General features: G+C 43.4%; 1 protein-coding gene across 4 annotated transcripts in view; it reads left to right on the forward strand.

Moving 5' to 3' along the window:
* epn3a (epsin 3a) overlaps nt 1-23,685 on the forward strand; it is a 41,045-nt gene that overhangs the window by 14,352 nt on the left and 3,008 nt on the right. For 3 of the 4 annotated variants that reach the window (XM_084328568.1, XM_084328566.1, XM_084328567.1), the window contains exons 3-9: nt 10,183-10,301; nt 11,841-11,918; nt 13,778-13,885; nt 16,486-16,569; nt 18,041-18,212; nt 20,819-20,980; nt 22,180-22,407. In XM_084328568.1, coding sequence (XP_084184694.1) covers nt 10,183-10,301; nt 11,841-11,918; nt 13,778-13,885; nt 16,486-16,569; nt 18,041-18,212; nt 20,819-20,980; nt 22,180-22,407 — 951 coding nt within the window. The remainder of the gene's footprint in view (nt 1-10,182; nt 10,302-11,840; nt 11,919-13,777; nt 13,886-16,485; nt 16,570-18,040; nt 18,213-20,818; nt 20,981-22,179; nt 22,408-23,685) is intronic. The other variant, XM_084328569.1, reaches the window with a different exon arrangement.

Raw genomic sequence — 23,685 nt, forward strand, 5'->3', positions numbered from 1 at the left:
AGTGTGTATAGTATATAGTAGTACTCAGTGTGTATAGTACATAGTAGTACTCAGTGTGTATAGTACATAGTAGTACTCAGTGTGTATAGTACATAGTAGCACTCAGTGTGTATATTACATAGTAGTACTCGGTGTGTATAGTAGGGATGCCCCGATCGATCGGCCACCGATCGTTATCGGCCGATATTCAGTATAAATATGCGATCGGTGATCGGTGATAATGTTTTATTTTCACCGATCGTCAAACCCGATCTCAGTCGCTGTCGCTGAGTTCTGTCTCAGACACCGGTGGTGCGGCGTCTGCTCTCGAGTCCAGCCCCTCCCGCACGCATGTAAACACGGGTCTAGTCTAGTGAGACACGGGAGGACGGCGTGTCGGCGACGCGTCTCCCTGAGCTAACGTTAGCTTAGCTACCGTTACAAAATGACCCAGTCAACTATTCACTTTTAGTTTAATACATGATGAGGCATTGTCTAACCGAACGGTATCTAGCCGGCCAGCTACCGATAGCTCCTGACATCAACAAACGCTCTAGCAAGTATAGTAGGTAGGTATGATGCCTGTTAGCTGTTAGCGCAAGTTAGTTCACTGTTAAAAACGAAATGTCCCATTGAACTAAATAATTCACTGAGGCGTTGTATTAACGTTATATATCCGGCTAGCAGTAGCTACAGATAGCTCCTGATATCAATGTCTTATAACACTGATTCGATGCGTATTCGAGCTGAGGGCTTGCTGAGCACAGTTAAGTAACGTTATACCAATAGGGTCCAGGTGCAGCGCCGGAGAATCCTGGCCGTAGCTTGAGGCTACTCGAGTATAGGTCCAGCTGCAGCTCCGGAGAATCCTGGCTGTAGCTGGAGGCTACTAGAGTACACACAGACAGTGGAGCTTGTTGCGTGGTGGCGATGTCTCGCAGATAATACAAGTACAAGTCTAATTATATAATATATATATTTTATAAAAAGAAAAAAAAAGAAAAAATGTATATAAAATAAAATTTTATTTCTTTTAATCAAAAACGATCGGATCGGTATCGGCCGATATGGCTCACGACGATCGGTGATCGGTATCGGTGGCAAAAAACGTGATCGGGGCATCCCTAGTGTATAGTATATAGTAGTACTCAGTGTGTATAGTACATAGTAGTACTCAGTGTGTATAGTATATATTAGTACTCAGTGTGTATAGTATATATTAGTACTCAGTGTGTATAGTACATAGTAGCACTCAGTGTGTATATTACATAGTAGTACTCAGTGTGTATAGTACATAGTAGCACTCAGTGTGTATATTACATAGTAGTACTCAGTGTGTATAGTATATATTAGTACTCAGTGTGTATAGTATATAGTAGGGCTGGGCGATATGACGATATTATATAAATATCGGGTACAGTTCATTAACGATACACTTTTTCAACGTATCGTGGATATCGTGATGTTTTGCCCAAGAGGATTGTGTCGCGTCAATCTGTCCACACGTTACTCGTTCATATCTCAGCCCGTGCTGAGATATGCCCATTCCGCGGTCTGTTAATAAAGTTTTCAATCAGACGGATGTATGGAAAGGCTTTTATTATAACATTCGTTGTAGTAAAATCATTATGCCTCATTTAGTCATCCTGTGGAGCACTGGTCTCCTACTCGACGGCCGCGGGGAGCTAACGTTAGTAGCTTTGTTGATGTTCAGCACACAGGACATTCAGGAAGTCAAAAACTAATAGCGCTTGCCGATTGGTGCTAAGAACAGCAGGGCGGGTACAAGCGCTGTGACATAATTGGCAGAATCGACTGTCAATCAAAATTATTATGTTTCTGTCAGAATGAACGAATGAAAACTTTATTAAAAAGTTGCAGAATGGGTACAATACAGTACAGGAGGATGAAGACCAGAAAAAGACTTTCAGTTTTTTTATATAAGGGTCCTCCATTTTCAATTCATCAAAACATTTAGAGACATACATATATACAGTAGTTTCATAAAAATGCTAAAATGCTATTGATTGATTGATTGATTGATTTAAAACTTTATTAACATATTGCAGAATGGGTACAGTACAGCTCAATACATACAATTGTTAAGGGGATGCAGACCAGAGAAAGACTTTAGTCTCGTTTACATCAGGGTCCCCCATTTTCAATTCATCATATTTCATATCTAAATCATATAATATCTCATTGCTAAATATATGCAATATATAATCTAATAATCTAAATCTAATATATAATATAAAAATGCTAAATGCATGGGTATTTTATTTTGTCTTTAATGTTAGCTTGCAAAATCAAATACTGTCTTTGTAAGCCTCATAATGAATTGTTTGGGGTAAAAAAGAAAAACATCGTGATGTGTATCGTGTATCGCCGAAAGGTCAGAAAATATCGTGATATCATATTTAGGCCATATCGCCCAGCCTTAGTATATAGTAGTACTCAGTGTGTATAGTACATAGTAGCACTCAGTGTGTATATTACATAGTAGTACTCAGTGTGTATAGTACATAGTAGTACTCAGTGTGTATAGTACATAGTAGTACTCAGTGTGTATAGTACATAGTAGCACTCAGTGTGTATATTACATAGTAGTACTCAGTGTGTATAGTATAGTAGTACTCAGTGTGTATAGTACATAGTAGTACTCAGTGTGTATAGTACATAGTAGCACTCAGTGTGTATATTACATAGTAGTACTCAGTGTGTATATTACATAGTAGTACTCAGTGTGTATAGTATATAGTAGTACTCAGTGTGTATAGTACATAGTAGCACTCAGTGTGTATATTACATAGTAGTACTCAGTGTGTATAGTACATATTAGTACTCAGTGTGTAATATGTATAGTACATAGTAGTACTCAGTGTGTATAGTACATAGTAGTACTCAGTGTGTATAGTACATAGTAGTACTCAGTGTGTATAGTACATAGTAGTACTCAGTGTGTATAGTACTACATAGGAGTACTCTGTACTGATCTCTACTGAGCGCACCTTTCTAGTTCTCATCTCGCTGCCAGTAACAACACCACATACATACTGGCGTGTGTTGATTTAGACTAGTCTTTCATCAGCGGAGACAGGGACGTGCCCTCAGATGAGAATCAGTCTTTCGTCGCTCCTAATCTTTCTCCCAGTAGCCGTTTTTTGCTCCCGTGCATTTTCCACTCCATTTAAAAGGTTTGATTCCAGTTACTTTCAACCTACTGTAGACCCGATTCCTGGCATCACACGTACCGATTCCGACCAGAATCTCGTCAAACTGGACTATGAGCGAGTTTGAGTGTTGTGTTTTTTTCTTTTGGGCACCGTAGCTCTCAAGCCGCAACTCAGGCCAACGGGGGCAGCCGTGCAACAGACGAGGAATGCTACCGAACCCATAAAATATGGCCTTCCTTCCAGAGACATTTCAGATGTAAAAAGGGGGGAAAGATATTTGGCCGCTTCTGAGGACATTTGTGGACGGTTACCCTGGTTACTCTGTTGGGTTGAATGATTGTAACTGGGAGAGCTGCGGCCGGCTACCATTACTGAAGAGCTTTAGAAAACAAACTCCTTAATTTGGTGGGTCTTTTGGTGGGAATCGATAGGTACGGCGCCAATGAGACAGACGCGAGAAGATGTTGGAGAACTAACGGCTGCAGAACTCGGGAACTATTTGACCACTAAGTGTGTCTGACTCTTAAACCACCAAAACCTGCACGCAGTACAGCGTATGACGTATATCATGCCAATTAGGGTATCTTGTGTATACTGCACCTTGTGTATACTGCACCTTGTGTATACTGTACCTTGTGTATACTGTTTACTTTTACTCCTACTCCTCACTCATAGTATATATATATATATATTCAGATTAACATTTTCTATTGCCTATTTTATTGTAACATATAATATAACCCTCATCTGCACCTTTGTTGAACCTTTTTTTCCCCTCATATTTTTATTAATTATATTGTTACACTGGTTATTATATTTTTATATTCAGATCAATTCGTATCGCCTATATTTATGTCTTTCTTCTATTACCCTGCCCATACCTGTACCTCCCCCCCCCCCCCCCTCCATGCTGCTATGACACCTGACCTGAATATCCCCAAGGGGATCAATAAAGGAATATCTGATCTTAGCTTATAGAAGAACAGGGTGCAGTTCTCCTTGCAGTTCCTCCCACGCGCTTTGGGGCCGCGACCAGGGCCTGCATATCGGTCGCCACCGGAGTAGAATGTTTTCCAATGGATCGGAAGGGAAGGACACCTGATAGGCCCATTCGATCGCAGCGCATTGTGACGCCGTAATACGAACACTGGCGCAAAATGATAACTTTGAAACGTGACCTTATCAGACACGAGGTGAAACGGGTCCTCGGCGAATGTCCTCTTTGATGCTGATAACCAGTATGACTTCACAGTCACACACACGTTACACGCACTCACACACACACACACACACACACACACACACACACACACACACACACACAGACGCGCACACACACACACACACACACACACACACACACACACACACACACACACACACACACACACACACACACACACACACACACACACACACTCACAGGAAGTTACTGCTTGTAATTCAAATGACTTGGCACTAATCCAGATGGGCAGGCTTCCAAATTTGCCCAGATTATGTAGTAATGTAGTAATTAGGGGTGGGTGTGAGTAATAGATTACTCGCCTTTTCAACTGAACTCGAGTAGTTTTTGAGGGTGCTTTTAAAAAAAATTAAATAATTTACCACCGAAAACTCGCAGATCGGACAGATAGGATTCGGAGCCGATCGTGGCATTTTTAGATTGATTTAATTGATCGATCGGTATCGGTATATTAACCCCAATCAAATCCAGATCCTTTTTTGTTAAAATATATGAAAAGGGAAAGCTGTGATCTAGGCCAGCGGTTCTGAACAGGGGTGCCTAGGCACACTAGGGTGCCTCAGAGAGCTGCCAGGGGTGCCTTGAGATTTATAAAAAAAAAAAAAAAAAAAAAGTGCTATCTGTTGCAGCTGCACTGTTTTCCATGAAAATACCACATTTTGATAAGTTTGACCATTTCTCAAAAACTGAAAATCATAATTTTTTTTAATATGTTTTGGTAGCTTTTTCATTTGTTTATTGGACAAGTCCAGCAGAGAGGAAGGATGGGAGAGAGATATGGGGGAAGACATTCTGCAAAGGCCGCCGGGTCCGGGAGTCGAACCCGGGACGGCCGTGCACCACCCTGGCACCCTGAAAATCATTATTTAATAAAACACAGAAAAGGATCACCAAGTTACTCTGGATAAAGAACCCCTTTACAGACAACATTGAGACAAAGCTTCTTGACACATCTCCATCCAAACTCTTGAAAGAACTCATTGAAATCTCATCTGATACCACCTGGAGAGCTCGTTTCAGTGAAGTGCCCCTGGAAACATGTTGGTCTGAGTGTGGTGCTGAGTACCAAGTATCTCATGATGCAGCAGTTAAGGTGTTGATACCATTCACACCACATATCTGCTTGAAGCTGGCTTTTCATCCATGACAGCTCTGAAAACAAAATATAGGGCCAAGTTGAGCCTTGAGGATGACATGCGTGTTGCCTTGTCAAAGATCTCCCCACGTATTGACAGTATTATTAGCCAGCAGCAGCAGCAGACCTCGCATTGAGCTAGAAATGCCCACTGAGTGAACGAGTGCTTATTAGTGTGGGTGAACCACACTATTGTAATCTATACTATCTATTTATTATTTATTCCGCCGATTTTTTGTCCGCTAACTCCTCCCAGAGCTTTCGCACCACATACACGTGTAAGTAGGGCTGGACGGTATGGTTTAAAATCTATATCACGGTATAATTTTAAGCATAGACGGTAACGGTATCACGGTATATTAATTTATCTTAAAATGTCTATATAAATTCTTCTGAAGGGGTAAAACTGATGCCGCGGAATCACGTTAGAACATTAGCTTAGCGGCTATTGCTAACGTTAGCCCGTTGCTGCGCTAAAGCAAGTCTCCTCTCAGCCTCCTTAGCCAAATTGAAATGCCCACACTATATGGCAAGGTCCATGAGCAAGTGGAGAAAAACTCAGTACAATTAAACACTATGCAACGACCACTGCAAACGTTGAGTGAATCGTCAAGTAACATTAATGTCATTGCTACTGCTGTGACTAGCTGCTCTAGTCTACCGGTCACAAGGTATGAAGGTATAGTCAAAATCCATACCGTAGTGCAAATTCATACCGCTTATACCATATACCGTTTATACCGTCCACCCCTACGTGTAAGGTATCAAAACGACCGGCTTGGTCCAACTTGAGTTGCTATTACTTTTTGGAAAGTTTCACCGCACTGTTTGGCTACAAATTGACTTTAAACAGGACATTTTGGTCCATAAGGAATGAATGGCAGAACATTCTCATTTGTGATGTCACAGTATGATGTCATAATAGACATTCTAGAACATTTGTGATGTCACAGTATCACATTATGTCATAATAGAACATTCTAGAACATTTGTGTATCTATTCAACAATTCTCTCAGATCTTTCTCATTGTGCATCTTGGAACAGCTGTTGGCTACAAATCGACTTTAAACGCGAAATTTTGGTCCATAAGGAAACCTGCATTTCTCAAACAAGATTCTTTGCCGACCGGTTTGCTGTGGAAAGGTGAGTGTCCACAACGGCTAGCTAGCTGTCCTCCGGAGGAATACAGACCCTCTCCCGTTGGCCGCGGTGCACAGGCATCACCCACACTTTCACAATTTCCCCGCGCGGAATTGTCTAGTCTTCTGTATTTATTTAATATTTTTTGAGAAATGGTAACTTGGTGATCCTTTTCTGTATATACATGATTTTCTGTTTTTGAGAAATGGTCACACTTATCCAAATATGCAATTTTAATGGAAACAGTGCAACAGAGCACTAGTGATAATTTTCTGTAATTTAATAAAAAAAAAATGCTATTTGATTTACTACTACAAGCAGTGTAATGTCAACAGTACTAAGCCATTTAGACCTGAAACTCCATTTAGACCTTATTTTGAAAGCAAGCACCTTTGTCATCATTGTAGCAAAAAAGACAGGACCGGAAAAGTCTTTATCGTATATAGGGGTGCCCTGGAATATTTGATTGGACACAGGGGTGCCTTGGCAGCAGAAAGGTTGAGATCTAGGCTGTTTTTTTCTTTAAAGGTCCTGTGTCTTATAAATGGCTCATCAGTCTAGTCTCGAGTTCACGAGATCCTCCCTCACTCAACTAAGCCTAAGATTTGACTGTTAACAATTTGCTCAACAACGAGTAGCGAGTAGAATTACTTCCTCAAACGGGTTGACGTGCGCGGGTGCGACAGAGACAGCAGAGAACGAGCGAGCGAGAGAGAGGGAGAGAGAGAGATAGAGAGGGAGGGAGAGAGAGAGGGACACGAGCATTTACACACAACCCCGCGGGAGTCGCGGGAGTGTGTGTAAATGTGTGTGCGCGCGGGGATGGAGCTTCCCCACTCGCATATCACTGTCAAAATATCGTTGCGCACACTCCCACGCGCGCGCCCGTATTCCGATCCGTGCAATACTATTCACAGGGGTATATATTGTCATTTGAAACAAGTTACCAATGCATTGTCCCGTGGGTTTATGCCCCCCCCCACGGCGAAATTAATTTGTATCCCCCTCAATCTCTCTATATCTCTCTCTGTCTGCCAGTCGCAGACTGTGGGTGACTGTCACTCAAAGCGCTTATGGGCGGAGCCCAGTTCAAAACAGCTTGAAATCTTGAAGTGGAAAAATGCTGCTTTAGAGTAATTGATTAGAAATACAAAACAATTACTTTTTTTGAAGAAAACTTTACAGATGTGTTCCACAGACTCACAGGAATTGTGTAAAGTTGCCCAAATAGTGAAAGGAATAGCAAGACATGTCCCCTTTAATCAGAGCTACTATTCAATTACCAAGCATATCTGACCTACGTTGAAATGGTGAGAAGTCTGCGCCGTGCTGCTGACTCGGATCAGGGTCGGGGCAGAAAAACTTGATCGGGACATCCCTACTTTAAACCTGTGTGTGTCTATGTGTGTGTGTGTGTGTGTGCCCATGGTATGCACATGCCTCTGCAGTAGGGATGGGCATAGATCTTTGAATATTTGTTAAATTATAAAACATGTCCTTGTATTTTTACCGGAAACTACACTGTAGTGTGTTGAGATGGGGGACCCTATTGATTGTTACACTGCTGAACGGCATGCTGGGTACAGATAGCTAGCTAGCCAGGTAGCATAACCGTCTGTTAACAGCTGGGGGAACAGAAAAGAAAGATGAAGAAAGAGAGACGTTACATGGCAGCAACGTTTTGTACGTTTGCCATGTTGTTTCACTAAGTTCACACCTTTCAGTGATGTAACTTTCAGAATTGATGCTTTTGTTCCTGGAAATACGCTCGACTGGTCCACTAGCGTTAGCTGTTAGAAATGACAGTGCTGGCTAGCTCGCTTGTTGGATTATCTCACGTTCGCTATTAAGTAAACATTTTATAGGTGAATACTACTACATACACTATGCTAATATGTCTATACTACTATGCACTCAAGACTGTAGCACTCAAGTTCGACACTCATTGTTACTTACCCTTAGCTGCCAGAGTTGTACCCTTCATGCTGACTTGTCGCTTTGGATAAATTACCGTACTTTTCGCACTATAAGCCGCACCTGACTATAAGCCGCAGCAGCTAAATTGAATGATGTGTATATATATAAGCCGCACTGGACTATAAGCCGCATGTGTTTTAATGTTTAATTACCATATGTAAGGAGTGGAGCCTGCGGCTTCATTTAACTCAACACGGGAAACCTCACCCAGCCCGGACACGGAAAGGATTGACAGATTGATTGCTCTTTCTCGATTCTGTGAGTGGTGGTGCATGGCCGTTCTTATATTGAGCTTTAAGTTCCCACCTCTACAGAGAATGACTCCCATTGGGACACAATACTGTCAGACAAATAACATTAACTCATTTACAAGTTGTATTAAGTTTAGCAAATAAGGGAACAGATAAATAACATTTCAATGCAGTAAAAAAAGCAATATTTCGATTTTCGGGGTTTGTCCACATATAAGCCGCACCGTTATATAAGCCGCAGGGTCGAAAAATGGGGAAAAAAGCCGCGGCTTATAGTCCGAAAAGTACGGTACTACATTTAAATGTAATTGTAACGTGGGGGAGGGGGGTTCCCAGTTACTATTATAGTTCTCGATAGTTCCCATAGTGACTATCGAATTGTCATTCTGTGACTTTTGCCCAGCCCTCCTACTCTGCAGACCTCGTATGCTCGTATCTCTAAATTCCATTTAGCCACGCTGTGCAAAGTGGCATCGTTTCTTTCTCCATCCTGGGTTGATTCATAGGAAGGGAGGACAGGAAGCGAGGACAGTGCCAGCGGAGTGTGTGGTGGTCCGTTGGAGACTCCGGCCTGTGGTTGAGGGTTTAATGGGTTGCTGATGGACGGAGTGGGCGGGGGTCAGGAGGTTGGCAGCAGCTAATCGCCAGCAGGCATTCCAACCCAGTTGGGCCACATTGAGGGGCAGCGTGGTGGAAGTGATGGGGGGGGGGGGGGGGGGGTTCGGAGACCCGACTGTGTGAACGCGTGTCCCGCTAGCCTCTCCCAGTCCTCTCAAGGTATCCAGACTGGGTAAGACTGCCAATCACTGCCCCCCCTAAAAAAATTAGGAACTGGAACCCACCCAGAGGATTTTTGGGGGGGTTATAACGTGGGCCCCCACGCTGCCCCCCCCTCCTCGCCTCTCCCCCCTCCTCCGCGGCCCAGCCCCCTCAGACAGGCACGCCATTGTTCCCGGTGCAGGCCGGGTGAGACGGACCGTGGCCAGCGATGCCAGCGCGGCGGGCCCCGTGAAACAACAGGCGCCCGGAGGAGCACCGAATTAACATGCAGACCCTGTGCCAGGCTGTTTTCATCTACCCTTCTCTCAGAAAACACACAGACTAAATAGTGTTTCTCTCTTTGTCTTTCCACCTCCTTCTTCTTCCCCCTCTTGTTTCCATCTGTCTCTCTTTGTTTCTCAACACACGCCTTGTCTCTACTTCTCCCCCCCCCCCCCCTCCTCCTCCTCCTCCTCCTCTTCCTCCTCCTGTCCCGTCCTCTTCCTCCCCCTGTCCTTCAGCCTCCTCTTCCTCCCCTCGTCTGACTACGGACATGGAACAGGCTCGTCCCCAGACCAGCGGGGAGGAGGAGCTACAGCTGCAGCTGGCCCTGGCCATGAGCCGCGAGGAGACCGACAAGGTACCCCCCCCCCCCCCCCCCCCTCCCTGAGATAACGCGCACGGACACACATGTACACACACACACACACACACACACACACACACACACGCACTCATTCATTCACCCGCTCACACACACATTGACCTAAATAAGACTTAGCAGCGCACAGCCCCCCGTTCCTTACCAACACACACACACAGTCCGGACAGTAAGGAGTCTTCTTACTCCCATACTGTGTAGGAATGCTGGTAATGTGACTGCCTCTCGGATGCTGACAGTATCCCCCCCCCTCCCCTCCCCACAGAGAGAGAGAGCTGAGGCGTCTCTCTTTCTCTCTCTCTCTCTCTCTCTCTCTCTCTCTCTCTCTCTCTCTCTCTCTCTCTCTCCTCTAAGTGGCCTCCATTTCCCAGAGCCTTTAACAGAAAGCAACATCATACCCCCCCCCCCGCCCCCCCCCCCCATCTCTGCCTCTGATGCAGTAGATAATAATGCACGGCCGATGGGCCAATGGGAGCGGGCGATGCTGAAGAGTGGCCCTCGCTGAGCCAGCGTGAGGCGGCGGCTCGGAGTCAGTCAGGATGTGTTGCATCGATCGGCCGCTCAGCGACACACACAGTCAGCAACACGGTGTGCGCGTGGCAAGGGCAACCGCTGCCCTCCGCTGTCGCAGTTTGTGTGGTCACCGGGTTTCTAATCCTGCGAGCCTGAACACACCGGAGAGAGGCACTAAACATGCACGGTGTCTCCCTCTGCATTGGTATAAAATAAAAGAAAGTCATCTGCATAACGATGATGTAAAAGGTTTGGAAGATCTGTTAGTTTTTCGAGGGAATCTCTTTTCTACTGAATCTAATTCTGAGATCAAAGCAAATCAGTTGTGAACCTGTGATTGGTTTTTCATTGTTACACAATCGACCTATCCAACGCTCCGCCTTCTCTTATCCCAAGCCCGCCCTCTTTTATCCCAAGCTCCGCCCTCTCTTATCCCAAGCTCCACCCTCTCTTATCTTGACCGAGGAAAGCAGCGATTGTGGCGGGATAGTTCAAGAGAAGAGGGCGGAGCTTTGGATTTCCCTTTCTTTTTTTTAAACTCAGTTTTTATTTGCATTTTTGGATTATGGATTTCCCTTTCAAACAAATATGTCATATCTCCTATTGTATCCTTTAAGCTAATCATGTTATGTTGTGTTTATTTAGGATCCCTGTTAGTCGTTACCTTAGAAACAACTATTCTTCCTGGGGTCCACACAAAAGACACAATAAAATATAACCATCACACGATGTACATTCAGTTCACACAGTTACAATTATCAATAAAAACTATTGAAATGAAAAAATTATAAATAATAATAATAATAAAACAAATAATGTAGGAAGTTCTCTCACCAGAATAACATTTTATGCTTAAGCGCCACAGTCAGCCATCACCTCAGAGAATATCACCTCATATATAGTAGCCCAAACTGATTTCCTTAAATCGTACATTAAAGTCAAAGATTATTTGACCTATCAGAGTCGGTCCTCCTCCTAAACTCCTCCCCCGTTGACCCTGTGTAGCCGCCTCCCCCGGTGGATATCGACGAGCAGACCCAGCTCCAGATCGCTATGAGTCTCAGCAAGCAGGAGGCTCAGAAGGTAGTACACCCCGAGGCCAACGATGAGCCTCGCCTCGCATCCTTTCCCCACTAAACCCCAAACACTAGAAGTTAGGGATGGGCATCGATTTTCCAATATTCTAGTAATAGTAGTTAAGTTATAAAAGATCGAATCGTTTATGCAAATATCGTTTTTGTCTCCAAAAATATATATTTTACCCTTGTTTTTACCGGTAACTACACTGTGTAGTGTATTGCGAGGGGACCCTATTAGGGGACCCTATTAACTGTTACATACCGCTGAAAGGCATGCTGGGTAGGGATGCTCGATATTGGCTTTTTTACCGATACCGATATACCGATATTGTCCAATTGTCTTAATTTCCGATACCGATATCAACCGATACCGATATATGCAGGGTTTCCCCCCCCAAAAATTTTAATAATTTCAGGTAATTAACATCACATATCTCTTGTTGTGGAATTAACACAACATTATGCATACTTTTGTCAATAAATAAAATCAGAATTTGTTCTTAATTGCTTGCCTGGGTAAATAAAGGTTATAGAAATGTAATTTTTTTTTTTGAAAACCGATACCGATATTATCCGATATCACATTTTAATGCCGATATCGGCCGATAATATCGGACATCCCTAATGCTGGGTACAGGTAGCTAACAGTTAACAGCTGGGAGAACAGAAAAGAAAGATGAAGAAAGAGAGACTGGACATGGTAGCAACGTTCTGTACGTTTCACTAAGTTCACACATTTCAAGCATCAGTGATGTGACGTTCAGAATGAATGCTTTATGTTCACCTGCTCTGCTGGCGTCAACAGCAGCCCGCTCGCTCGCTTGCTGGATTATCTCATGTTTGTTATTAAGTAAAAACAATACTAGAGATGTCCGATATTATCGGCCGCATATATCGGTTGATATCGGTATCGGAAATTAAGAGTTGGACAATATCGGTATATCGGATATCGGTAAAAAAAAAGCCAATATCGAACATCCCTAAACAATACCATAACTTAACGTGGAAACTAAGACATTTCAAGCATCAAGGATGTAGCTTTCAGGAATTAATGCTTTTGTTCCTGGAAATAACGTTAGCCTGCTGCGACTCCCAAATATCTAGCCGTTAGCGATGACAGCAGCCAGCTAGCTCGCGCGTTTATCTGTCACAATCGCTATAAAGTAAAAACTAAATCATATGTTAATTGTTGATTTTCGACGAGTATTATATAGAATAGTTCCCAGTGACTATCGAATAGCAATTTTGTGAGGTTTGCCCATCCCTACTAGAAGCACCTCTCCTGTCACTCCATGTGCTGAAGCCCTCCTCTCAAGGCTCAGTGTGATTGGTGCCTTTCAGAGAGACCACTGACTGCATGTTCCACTTAACCTTCTCTCCCCTCCTCAGATTCGACCTTTGGTCCCTTTTAACCCCTGAACAACAAAGCGGCATGTTACCTTTGACCCTTAACGATTAGAGGCTAATTGACCTATCTCAAGCTCCGTCCTCTTTCCCCTCGATCCTTCTCGTTGCTCTCCTCGACAGTTGTGATTGGAGGATCGAGGAAGGGGGCGGGGTTTGGGATGGAGCCATTCGGATGAGGCTGCATCCTTTCCGTCCCGACTAACCGATAGCACCCGTCCTCTCTTCAGCCTGATTAGTATGGGATCTCAACCTCAGCCCCTCTGACATCTTCTGGTGTGATGATGCCCTTTGTCAGGGAGGGGCAAAGGGACTGTCCCCTTTGCTCTGATTGGTTGGATGGTCTGGGGGGGGGGGGGTCTGTAGAGTGGCTTGCATGTAATGTATTGTGTGAATATCAGAAAGGTTTTTTAATGACTTGTCGTCCACGTCTATGACCTTTCACCTGTTGACTCTTAGCCGCTGCCGGTCCAGCCTGTTGCCCGTCCCCCCCCGGAGAATGCGGACATGGACGAGGACACCCAGTTCCAGTTGGCCCTGAGCCTGAGCAAGCAGGAGCACCAGCAGGTAGCCTTGAACCTCCTCCTCTCCTTGGTCTGACCTCTCTGCTCCTTCCCTCCGAGGCTGTGATCCCACTGTTCGCCTTTTTCTTGCGCTCAAACGCGAGGCGTGACGGTGTACATAGAGAATGGAACGTGGACAGGGAGCAACAAGCGATAAGCAAGTTGCTACCTCAGCTAACGTTACATAAGTTACATACATTACCAGATTACCTCAGCTAATGTTACATAAGTTACATACATTACCAGATTACTGTTGTTACCTCAGCTAACGTTACATAAGTTACATACATTACTACTGATTACTGTTGCTACCTCAGCTAACGTTACATAAGTTACATACATTACTACTGATTACTGTTGCTACCTCAGCTAACGTTACATAAGTTACATACATTACTACTGATTACTGTTGCTACCTCAGCTAACGTTACATAAGTTACATACATTACCACTGATTACTGTTGCTACCTCAGCTAACGTTACATAAGTTACATACATTAAAACTGATTACTGTTGCTACCTCAGCTAACGTTACATAAATTACATACATTACTACTGATTACTGTTGCTACCTCAGCTAACGTTACATAAATTACATACATTACTACTGATTACTGTTGCTACCTCAGCTAACGTTACATAAGTTACATACATTACCACTGATTACTGTTGCTACCTCAGCTAACGTTACATAAGTTACATACATTACTATTCCTAGCCCTCCAGCCGTTGCTGTTCATATCTCGGTCGTGGTAAGACCTGGTCATACAGACAAGGTTTGTTGGAAACTGCCAAAATGTAGCTTCTCCTCCATTATTGATTGGTTTGTTTAGCTGTCGATTTCTCTTCAGATTTGTAATCCCTCCCCTCTGCTGATTTGATTGGTCTGTCGATAAGAAGGCGACATTGACGTCGATGCGCTCCGCGGCTAACGGTGAAACCTTTTCAACCGAGAGTGCCCGAAAAAGCGTAGCTTTTTTCTATGGTTTTCAATGGTTTTGTCGCAACAGGCGTATAGTTTGTAGGAGATGCACAGCTTTTGCAACACAAAACCATTGAAAGCCATGTAAAAAAAAAAGGTGCAGGCGCGTTCAAAAAGGCATCCAGTGTGATCACAGTCTGAAGGAGCGACGCGCCTCCAGACCTCCATTTTCTTGCTTCCATTTCTGCTGACTCAGCGTCTCCTCCTCGCTCACATTTCCTTTTAACAAACCCCCGCTTCTCCCCGTCACCCTGTTTCATTATCATCAGATAACATTTCATTTCATTTCATTCTTATTTGTTCCATTCACGATAATGCACAGTAATGCACAGTAATGCACTGTAATGCACAGTAATGCACAGTAATGCACAGTAATGCACTGTAATGCACTGTAATGCACTGTAATGCACTGTAACACACTGTAATGCACTGTAATGCACTGTAATGCACTGTAATGCACTGTAATGCACTGTAATGCACTGTAACACACTGTAATGCACTGTAACACACTGTAACGCACTGTAATGCACAGTTCCATAAAAGACAAAAATAATCATTTAAAGCATGTCTCAATTTGCACATTCCATCATGATCAAAAGGGAGCAGGGGGGAGAATATCTTATTTAGCCTGCCCCCTTACTCAAAAAAATACATAAACAATAGAGATAGATGGTCTGTCAATTACACATATTTAACAATCAATACTTACAATAACATGAAGAAAGAAATTGCCACACGGGAAGCTGTTACCCTTCAACTTCATAAAGTCTGATTGTTCTTTCTTTATACATTTTCTTGAACCGAAAGATATTTGTACAACTCTTTCAAATCATCCTGTAGAGGATTCCACAGTTTTACGCCACATACTGTAATACACATCTGTAGTCCGTTCATACTGCTGCATCGTTCGTACGCTCATCTCTTGCTCCACCCTCTCCCTCTCCTTATTTCTCCCTCCCTCCCTCCCTCCCTCCCTCCCTCTCCTCTTCCTCCTTTCCTACTTGCCCTCTCACTCACGGTGCCTCAGTAGCATAATAGAACCACTTAGTAAATGCCCTGTGTGCTGGACTGCGGTGTCTCTCTCTCTCTCTCTCTCTCTCTCTCTGAGCCCCGCCCCTCTCACACATTCAAATGTGTAGTTATGATTTGTGTGACCGAGCGTGTCTGTGTTTATGACCGAGGTTCTGTGACTGAGGCAGGAAGAGAGAGTGTGTGTGTCTGTGTTTGTGTGTGTCTGTGTCTGTGTGTCTGTGTTTATGACCGAGGTTCTGTGACTGAGGCAGGAAGAGAGAGTATGTGTGTGTGTCTGTGTTTGTGTGTGTCTGTGTGTCTGTGTTTATGACCGAGGTTCTGTGACTGAGGCAGGAAGAGAGAGTATGTGTGTGTGTCTGTGTTTGTGTGTGTCTGTGTCTGTGTTTGTGTGTGTCTGTGTCTGTGTGTCTGTGTTTATGACCGAGGTTCTGTGACTGAGGCAGGAAGAGAGAGTATGTGTGTGTGTCTGTGTTTGTGTGTGTCTGTGTCTGTGTGTGTGTCTGTGTGTCTGTCTGTGTGACAATCTGTGAGGTTACCCCAAAGCCCTGTCATGCCCACTGGCGTCCATGTGTCTGTGTGTCCGTTGCCAGGAGCAACGGAGTCGCCAGGGAGACGAGTCGTCGCTCAAGAAGGCTCTGGAGGAGAGCAAGCGGGAGATGGAGGCCAAAGGCGGGGTAGGAACTGTGGCTGACACCGCTCTGTTTCCATCAAGTTGACCTCAGAGTTGGAAGTAACACATGTTACCCCATTCCAAGTCATTACATCATCATCATCATCGCCTATTCAATATTAGATTAGATTACATTACATTTTTAATGTATTGTCATCATGCAGCACAAGTGCAGTATAACGAAAAGAAGTTTGGCATCCAACCATTGTGAAAATGTAACAGTAAAGTGCAGTAGTAATATACAATGTACAGGTGATTAAATTGGGTATATAAATATATAAATTAGTACTACTGATTAATAGTACTAATCAGATGTATGTACAGAGTTGTAGTATTAATATGTACAGTGATACAGGTATAAAGACACTATGGTAGTAAGCCATACTGGCCAGCAGCGTAACTAGGTAGGTAAGGGATATGTACATATAAATATAGTATCTACAGACATGTAAAGAGGGTTATATGCAGGTACAGACAGATGTGGATATATATATATATACGGTAAGAATAAATATATATATATGGTGGTATATACAGCACTATTGTACATGCTACCATACATGCTAGCATATGGGTAGACTATAGTATGAGGTGGGTAGTTATGATTACTATGATTACAGTGTTACAGTAGGCCAGTTGTAGACAGGGAAAGCAGTAGGTAGGTATAAGTTCTGTCAATGTAATCAAACCCGTACCTTGTCTAAATGGTATATATCATGTAGTCATAACTGGGACGTGAGTATAATAACAATATATCATGTAGTCATAACTGGGACGTGAGTATAATAACAATATATCATGTATAGTCATAACTGGGACGTGAGTATAATAACAATATATCATGTAGTCATAACTGGGACGTGAGTATAATAACAATATATCATGTATAGTCATAACTGGGACGTGAGTATAATAACAATATGTCATGTAGTCATAACTTGGACGTGAGTATAATAACAATATATCATGTAGTCATAACTGGGACGTGAGTATAATAACAATATGTCATGTATAGTCATAACTGGGACGTGAGTATAATAACAATATATCATGTAGTCATAACTGGGACGTGAGTATAATAACAATATGTCATGTAGTCATAACTGGGACGTGAGTATAATAACAATATATCATGTAGTCATAACTGGGACGTGAGTATAATAACAATATATCATGTATAGTCATAACTGGGACGTGAGTATAATAACAATATATCATGTATAGTCATAACTGGGACGTGAGTATAATAACAATATGTCATGTAGTCATAACTGGGACGTGAGTATAATAACAATATGTCATGTAGTCATAACTGGGACGTGAGTATAATAACAATATGTCATGTAGTCATAACTGGGACGTGAGTATAATAACAATATATCATGTATAGTCATAACTGGGACGTGAGTATAATAACAGAGCTGCAGGGTTGCATCCGACCCGCTCGTCCGCTGACGTCCCCTCTCTTGTTTCAGACTTCCTTCATGGACCTGGTAGACGTGTTTGCGGTTCCCGCTGAAGCGCCCCCTAGTGACAATCCTTGGGACCTGTCGGGGGCGGGCGACGTCCGGCCCCAGGCTGCCGCCGGAGCCACTGCAGCTGCCGGTCCCGCCCGGTCCGCCCGGTCCGACCCCTGGGACTCACTGGGTGAGACACTCGCTGGCTGGCTAACTAACCACCGCACACAGAGTCCTGTGACTACTTCACTGTAGTTTCAAGTTTGGTTTTATTTGTCACATATAAAGGTGTAAATGTGGGGGGCGACAGTGGCTCAGGCGGTAGAGCAGTCGTCTGGTAATCCGGAGGCTCCCGGTTCGATTCCCGCTCCTCCCGGGCAGCGTGTCGAAGTGTCCCTGAGCAAGACACTTAACCCCTAATTGCTCCCGATGTGCAGGTTGGCACCTTGCATGGTTGTCTCTGTTACTTTTACTGTGGTTAGCTTCTGCAGGGCAGTATAATTACTGCGGTTAGCTTCTGCAGGGCAGTGTAGTTACTGTGGTTAGCTTCTGCAGGACAGCATAGTTACTGTGGTTAGCCTCTGCAGGGCAGTATAGTTACTGTGGTTAGCTTCTGCAGGGCAGCGTAGTTACTGTGGTTAGCTTCTGCAGGGCAGCGTAGTTACTGTGGTTAGCTTCTACAGGAGAGTATAGTTACTGTGGTTAGCTTCTGCAGGGCAGTATAGTTACTGTGGTTAGCTTCTGCAGGGCGGTGTAGTTACTGTGGTTAGCTTCTGCAGGACAGTATAGTTACTGTGGTTAGCTTCTACAGGACAGTATGGTTACTGCGGTTAGCTTCTACAGGACAGTATAGTTACTGTGGTTAGCTTCTGCAGGACAGTGTAGTTACTGTGGTTAGCTTCTGCAGGGCAGTGTAGTTACTGTGGTTAGCTTCTGCAGGACAGTATAGTTACTGTGGTTAGCTTCTGCAGGGCAGTATAGTTACTGTGGTTAGCTTCTGCAGGACAGTATAGTTACTGTGGTTAGCTTCTGCAGGGCAGTATAGTTACTGTGGTTAGCTTCTGCAGGGCAGTATAGTTACTGTGGTTAGCTTCTGCAGGGCAGTGTAGTTACTGCGGTTAGCTTCTGCAGGGCAGTGTAGTTACTGTGGTTAGCTTCTGCAGGGCAGTGTAGTTACTGTGGTTAGCTTCTGCAGGGCAGTGTAGTTACTGTGGTTAGCTTCTGCAGGGCAGTATAGTTACTGTGGTTAGCTTCTGCAGGGCAGTATAGTTACTGTGGTTAGCTTCTGCAGGGCAGTGTAGTTACTGTGGTTAGCCTCTGCAGGACAGTGTAGTTACTGTGGTTATCTTCTGCAGGACAGTATAGTTACTGTGGTTAGCTTCTGCAGGGCAGTATAGTTACTGTGGTTAGCTTCTGCAGGGCAGTGTAGTTACTGTGGTTAGCCTCTGCAGGACAGTATAGTTACTGTGGTTAGCTTCTGCAGGGCAGTGTAGTTACTGTGGTTAGCTTCTGCAGGACAGTATAGTTACTGTGGTTAGCTTCTACAGGACAGTATAGTTACTGTGGTTAGCCTCTGCAGGGCAGCGTAGTTACTGTGGTTAGCTTCTACAGGACAGTATAGTTACTGTGGTTAGCTTCTGCAGGGCAGTGTAGTTACTGTGGTTAGCTTCTACAGGACAGCGTAGTTACTGCGGTTAGCTTCTGCAGGGCAGTATAGTTACTGCGGTTAGCTTCTACAGGACAGTATAGTTACTGTGGTTAGCTTCTGCAGGGCAGTGTAGTTACTGTGGTTAGCTTCTGCAGGACAGTGTAGTTACTGCGGTTAGCCTCTGCAGGGCAGCGTAGTTACTGTGGTTAGCTTCTGCAGGACAGTGTAGTTACTGCGGTTAGCCTCTGCAGGACAGTATAGTTACTGTGGTTAGCTTCTACAGGACAGTATAGTTACTGTGGTTAGCCTCTGCAGGGCAGCGTAGTTACTGTGGTTAGCTTCTACAGGACAGTATAGTTACTGTGGTTAGCTTCTGCAGGACAGTATAGTTACTGCGGTTAGCTTCTGCAGGGCAGTATAGTTACTGTGGTTAGCTTCTGCAGGACAGTATAGTTACTGTGGTTAGCTTCTGCAGGGCAGTATAGTTACTGTGGTTAGCTTCTGCAGGACAGTATAGTTACTGTGGTTAGCTTCTGCAGGACAGTATAGTTACTGCGGTTAGCTTCTACAGGGCAGTATAGTTACTGCGGTTAGCTTCTGCAGGGCAGTATAGTTACTGCGGTTAGCTTCTGCAGGGCAGTATAGTTACTGTGGTTAGCTTCTACAGGGCAGTGTAGTTACTGTGGTTAGCTTCTGCAGGGCAGTATAGTTACTGTGGTTAGCTTCTACAGGGCAGCGTAGTTACTGTGGTTAGCTTCTACAGGACAGCGTAGTTACTGCGGTTAGCTTCTACAGGGCAGCGTAGTTACTGTGGTTAGCTTCTGCAGGGCAGCGTAGTACTGAGTCATAGGTGACAATACGGCCCGCCCTCCAGACGGCCTTGTCATCAATACTCCTTTGTTAATACATCATATCAATTGATGGCATATTGCATTTTCGTGGCAGTGTGAGCCACACACACACACACACACACACACACACACACACACACACAATCACACACACACTCACAGTGAAAGTGCATAAACGACCCACATGGGTGATAATATGCATCTATGATCTACGGCTGAATACATGTTCTACATCACGGCGTCGAACACGTTTACGGCGGTGTGTATATAACCCTCGTCTCCCCTGTTCCGAAGCAGAACGCCGCTCCGCCTCCAACACGCCAGGGATCGAGTCTCCGTGGATGGCCCCGCCCACCTCCAGCAGCCCCGCCCCTCCCTGGGAGCGCAGCAGGTCACCCGACGACGCCTGGGACGCCCCGGGGAACCGTGGCCGAGGTTGGGGCTCACCTGCCAACACGGGTACTGGTTACATTACATTACATACATTACATTACATACATTAGATTACAGTGCATTACATTACATTACATTACATTACATACATTAGATTACAGTGCATTACATTACATTACATTACATTAGATTACAGTGCAGTACATTACAGTACATTACATACATTAGATTACAGTGCATTACATTACAGTACATTACAGTACATTAGATTACATACATTAGATTAAATACATTACATTACATTAAATACATTACATTACATTAAATACATTACATTACAGTACATTACATTATATTACATACATTACATTACATACATTAGATTACAGTGCATTACATTACAGTACATTACAGTACATTACATACATTAGATTACATACATTAGATTAAATACATTACATTACATTAAATACATTACATTACATTAAATACATTACATTACAGTACATTGCATTATATTACATACATTACATTACATTACATACATTAAGATTACAGTACATTACAGTACAGTACATTACATTCGATTACATTACAGTACATTACATTACATTAAATACATTACATTACAGTACATTACATACATTACATTACATTAAATACATTACATTACATACATTAGATTAGATTAGTACATTACATTAGATCACATTACATACATTACATTACATTAAATACATTACAGTACATTACATTACATTACATACATTACAGTACATTACATACATTACAGTACATTAAATACATTACATTACATGTAGTTACTGTCACTTGTACTCCAGTATCTGTCCCAACAATGACCCAAAAAGTTATTTTGTAGGTCTTCTTAATGGTATTTTAGAGTTAGTTTAGTTATTTCCTAAAAAAAAAACGTTCAATCTAACTGCAATGTACATGTACTGTAATGTACATTCAGCGCTACTGGCTACTGGAAGCACCAATCAATATTATCCACCTCCCTAGCTTCCTGTTTTTACGGGAAATGCATAAATATGTGCAATCAAATAGCATTCTGCTAGCCGTTTCATGAGGACCTTTAAGTGAAACATGCACTTCAAATAATGGTCCTAATTTGACGTAGTGCATCTTTAACCTTCTGTTCGGGTGGCTACTGTAAACACCAATCAATATCCACCTCCCTAGCTTCCTGTTTTTACGGGAAGTGCATCTTTAACCTTCTGTTTCTCCTCCTTTCCTCCCGACAGACGGGGACCTGTTTGACGAGGCTATGGATGGAGGTCAGATGAACGGCGACGGCAGTCCCGAGCTCTTCGACCTGTCCCGTCTAGGGGACAGCCTGGCGGCCCCCAGCCCTCGGACCTGCCGGACCCCCGAGACTTTCCTGGGCCCCACGGGAGCCTCCCTGGTCAACCTGGACAGCCTGATCCCTGCCAACCCGCCAGCGAAGAACAAGAACCCCTTCCTAGTATCAGGTAGTGAGCCGTCACGCGAGGTAGACGTCCCTCCCCCACCGTACAATTAGGCTGCTGGGTCTCGGTTTAGCAGGCTGGATTGACAGCCACCATTTGGCCCAATGGGTATGCGTGCTCTAAATCCGAATGCAGCGATTGGTTTACAGACACTTCAGTCAAACGGTCAAACTCGCCGATTGGTATTAAAAAGGTATTAAATTCATAATTCATAATTTAAGCCCTTTAGAAGGTATCAAAAGTCTTACATTTTATTTGCACAGGAATTACATTTCTTTGGGGGGGGGCAGCACGGCTGTCGGGAGATTAAATTATATTAAATGTTTTTGTATTCAAGTCGTTTGGCGGGGCAAAACCGGGAGCTTTGTGCGTCTTGACGAGAGCTTGTACGAAACTTGCAAGAATTTATTCAGTTATATTATTGTATTATTATTATTATTATTATTATTATTATTATTATTATTATTATTATTATTATTATTATTATGTATTACTAAGTTCAGTGTCACTATACGTGTCATTGTGTATAATGTCATTCAAACGGTCAAACTCGCTCCTCCCGGGTAACGTGTCGAAGTGTCCTTGAGCGACCCCTAGCTGCTCCCGATGAGCAGGTTGGCACCTTGCAATGCCAACCATCTATGTGTGAATGTCTGGGTGAAGTGAGGCGTAAGCAGTAAAGCGCCATGGATAAAAACTGTTATATAAATGCAGTTCATTTATCATTTATACACACTGAGTACTACAGTATATACTATACACACTGAGTACTAATATATACTATACACACTGAGTACTACTATATACTATACACACTGAGTACTAATATATACTATACACACTGAGTACTACTATATACTATACACACTGAGTACTAATATATACTATACACACTGAGTACTACTATGTACTATACACACTGAGTGCTACTATGTACTATACACACTGAGTATTACTATGTGCTATACACACTGAGTACTACTATGTACTATACACACTGAGTACTACTATGTACTATACACACTGAGTACTACTATGTACTATACACACTGAGTACTACTATGTACTATACACACTGAGTACTACTATGTATTATACACACTGAGTACTACTATGTACTATACACACTGAGTACTACTATGTACTATACACACTGAGTACTACTATGTATTATACACACTGAGTACTACTATGTACTATACACACTGAGTACTACTATGTACTATACACACTGAGTACTACTATGTACTATACACACTGAGTACTACTATGTACTATACA

Source organism: Notolepis coatsorum (genome assembly GCF_963971535.1).
Source record: "Notolepis coatsorum genome assembly, chromosome: 14".
Lineage (NCBI taxonomy): Eukaryota > Metazoa > Chordata > Actinopteri > Aulopiformes > Paralepididae > Notolepis > Notolepis coatsorum.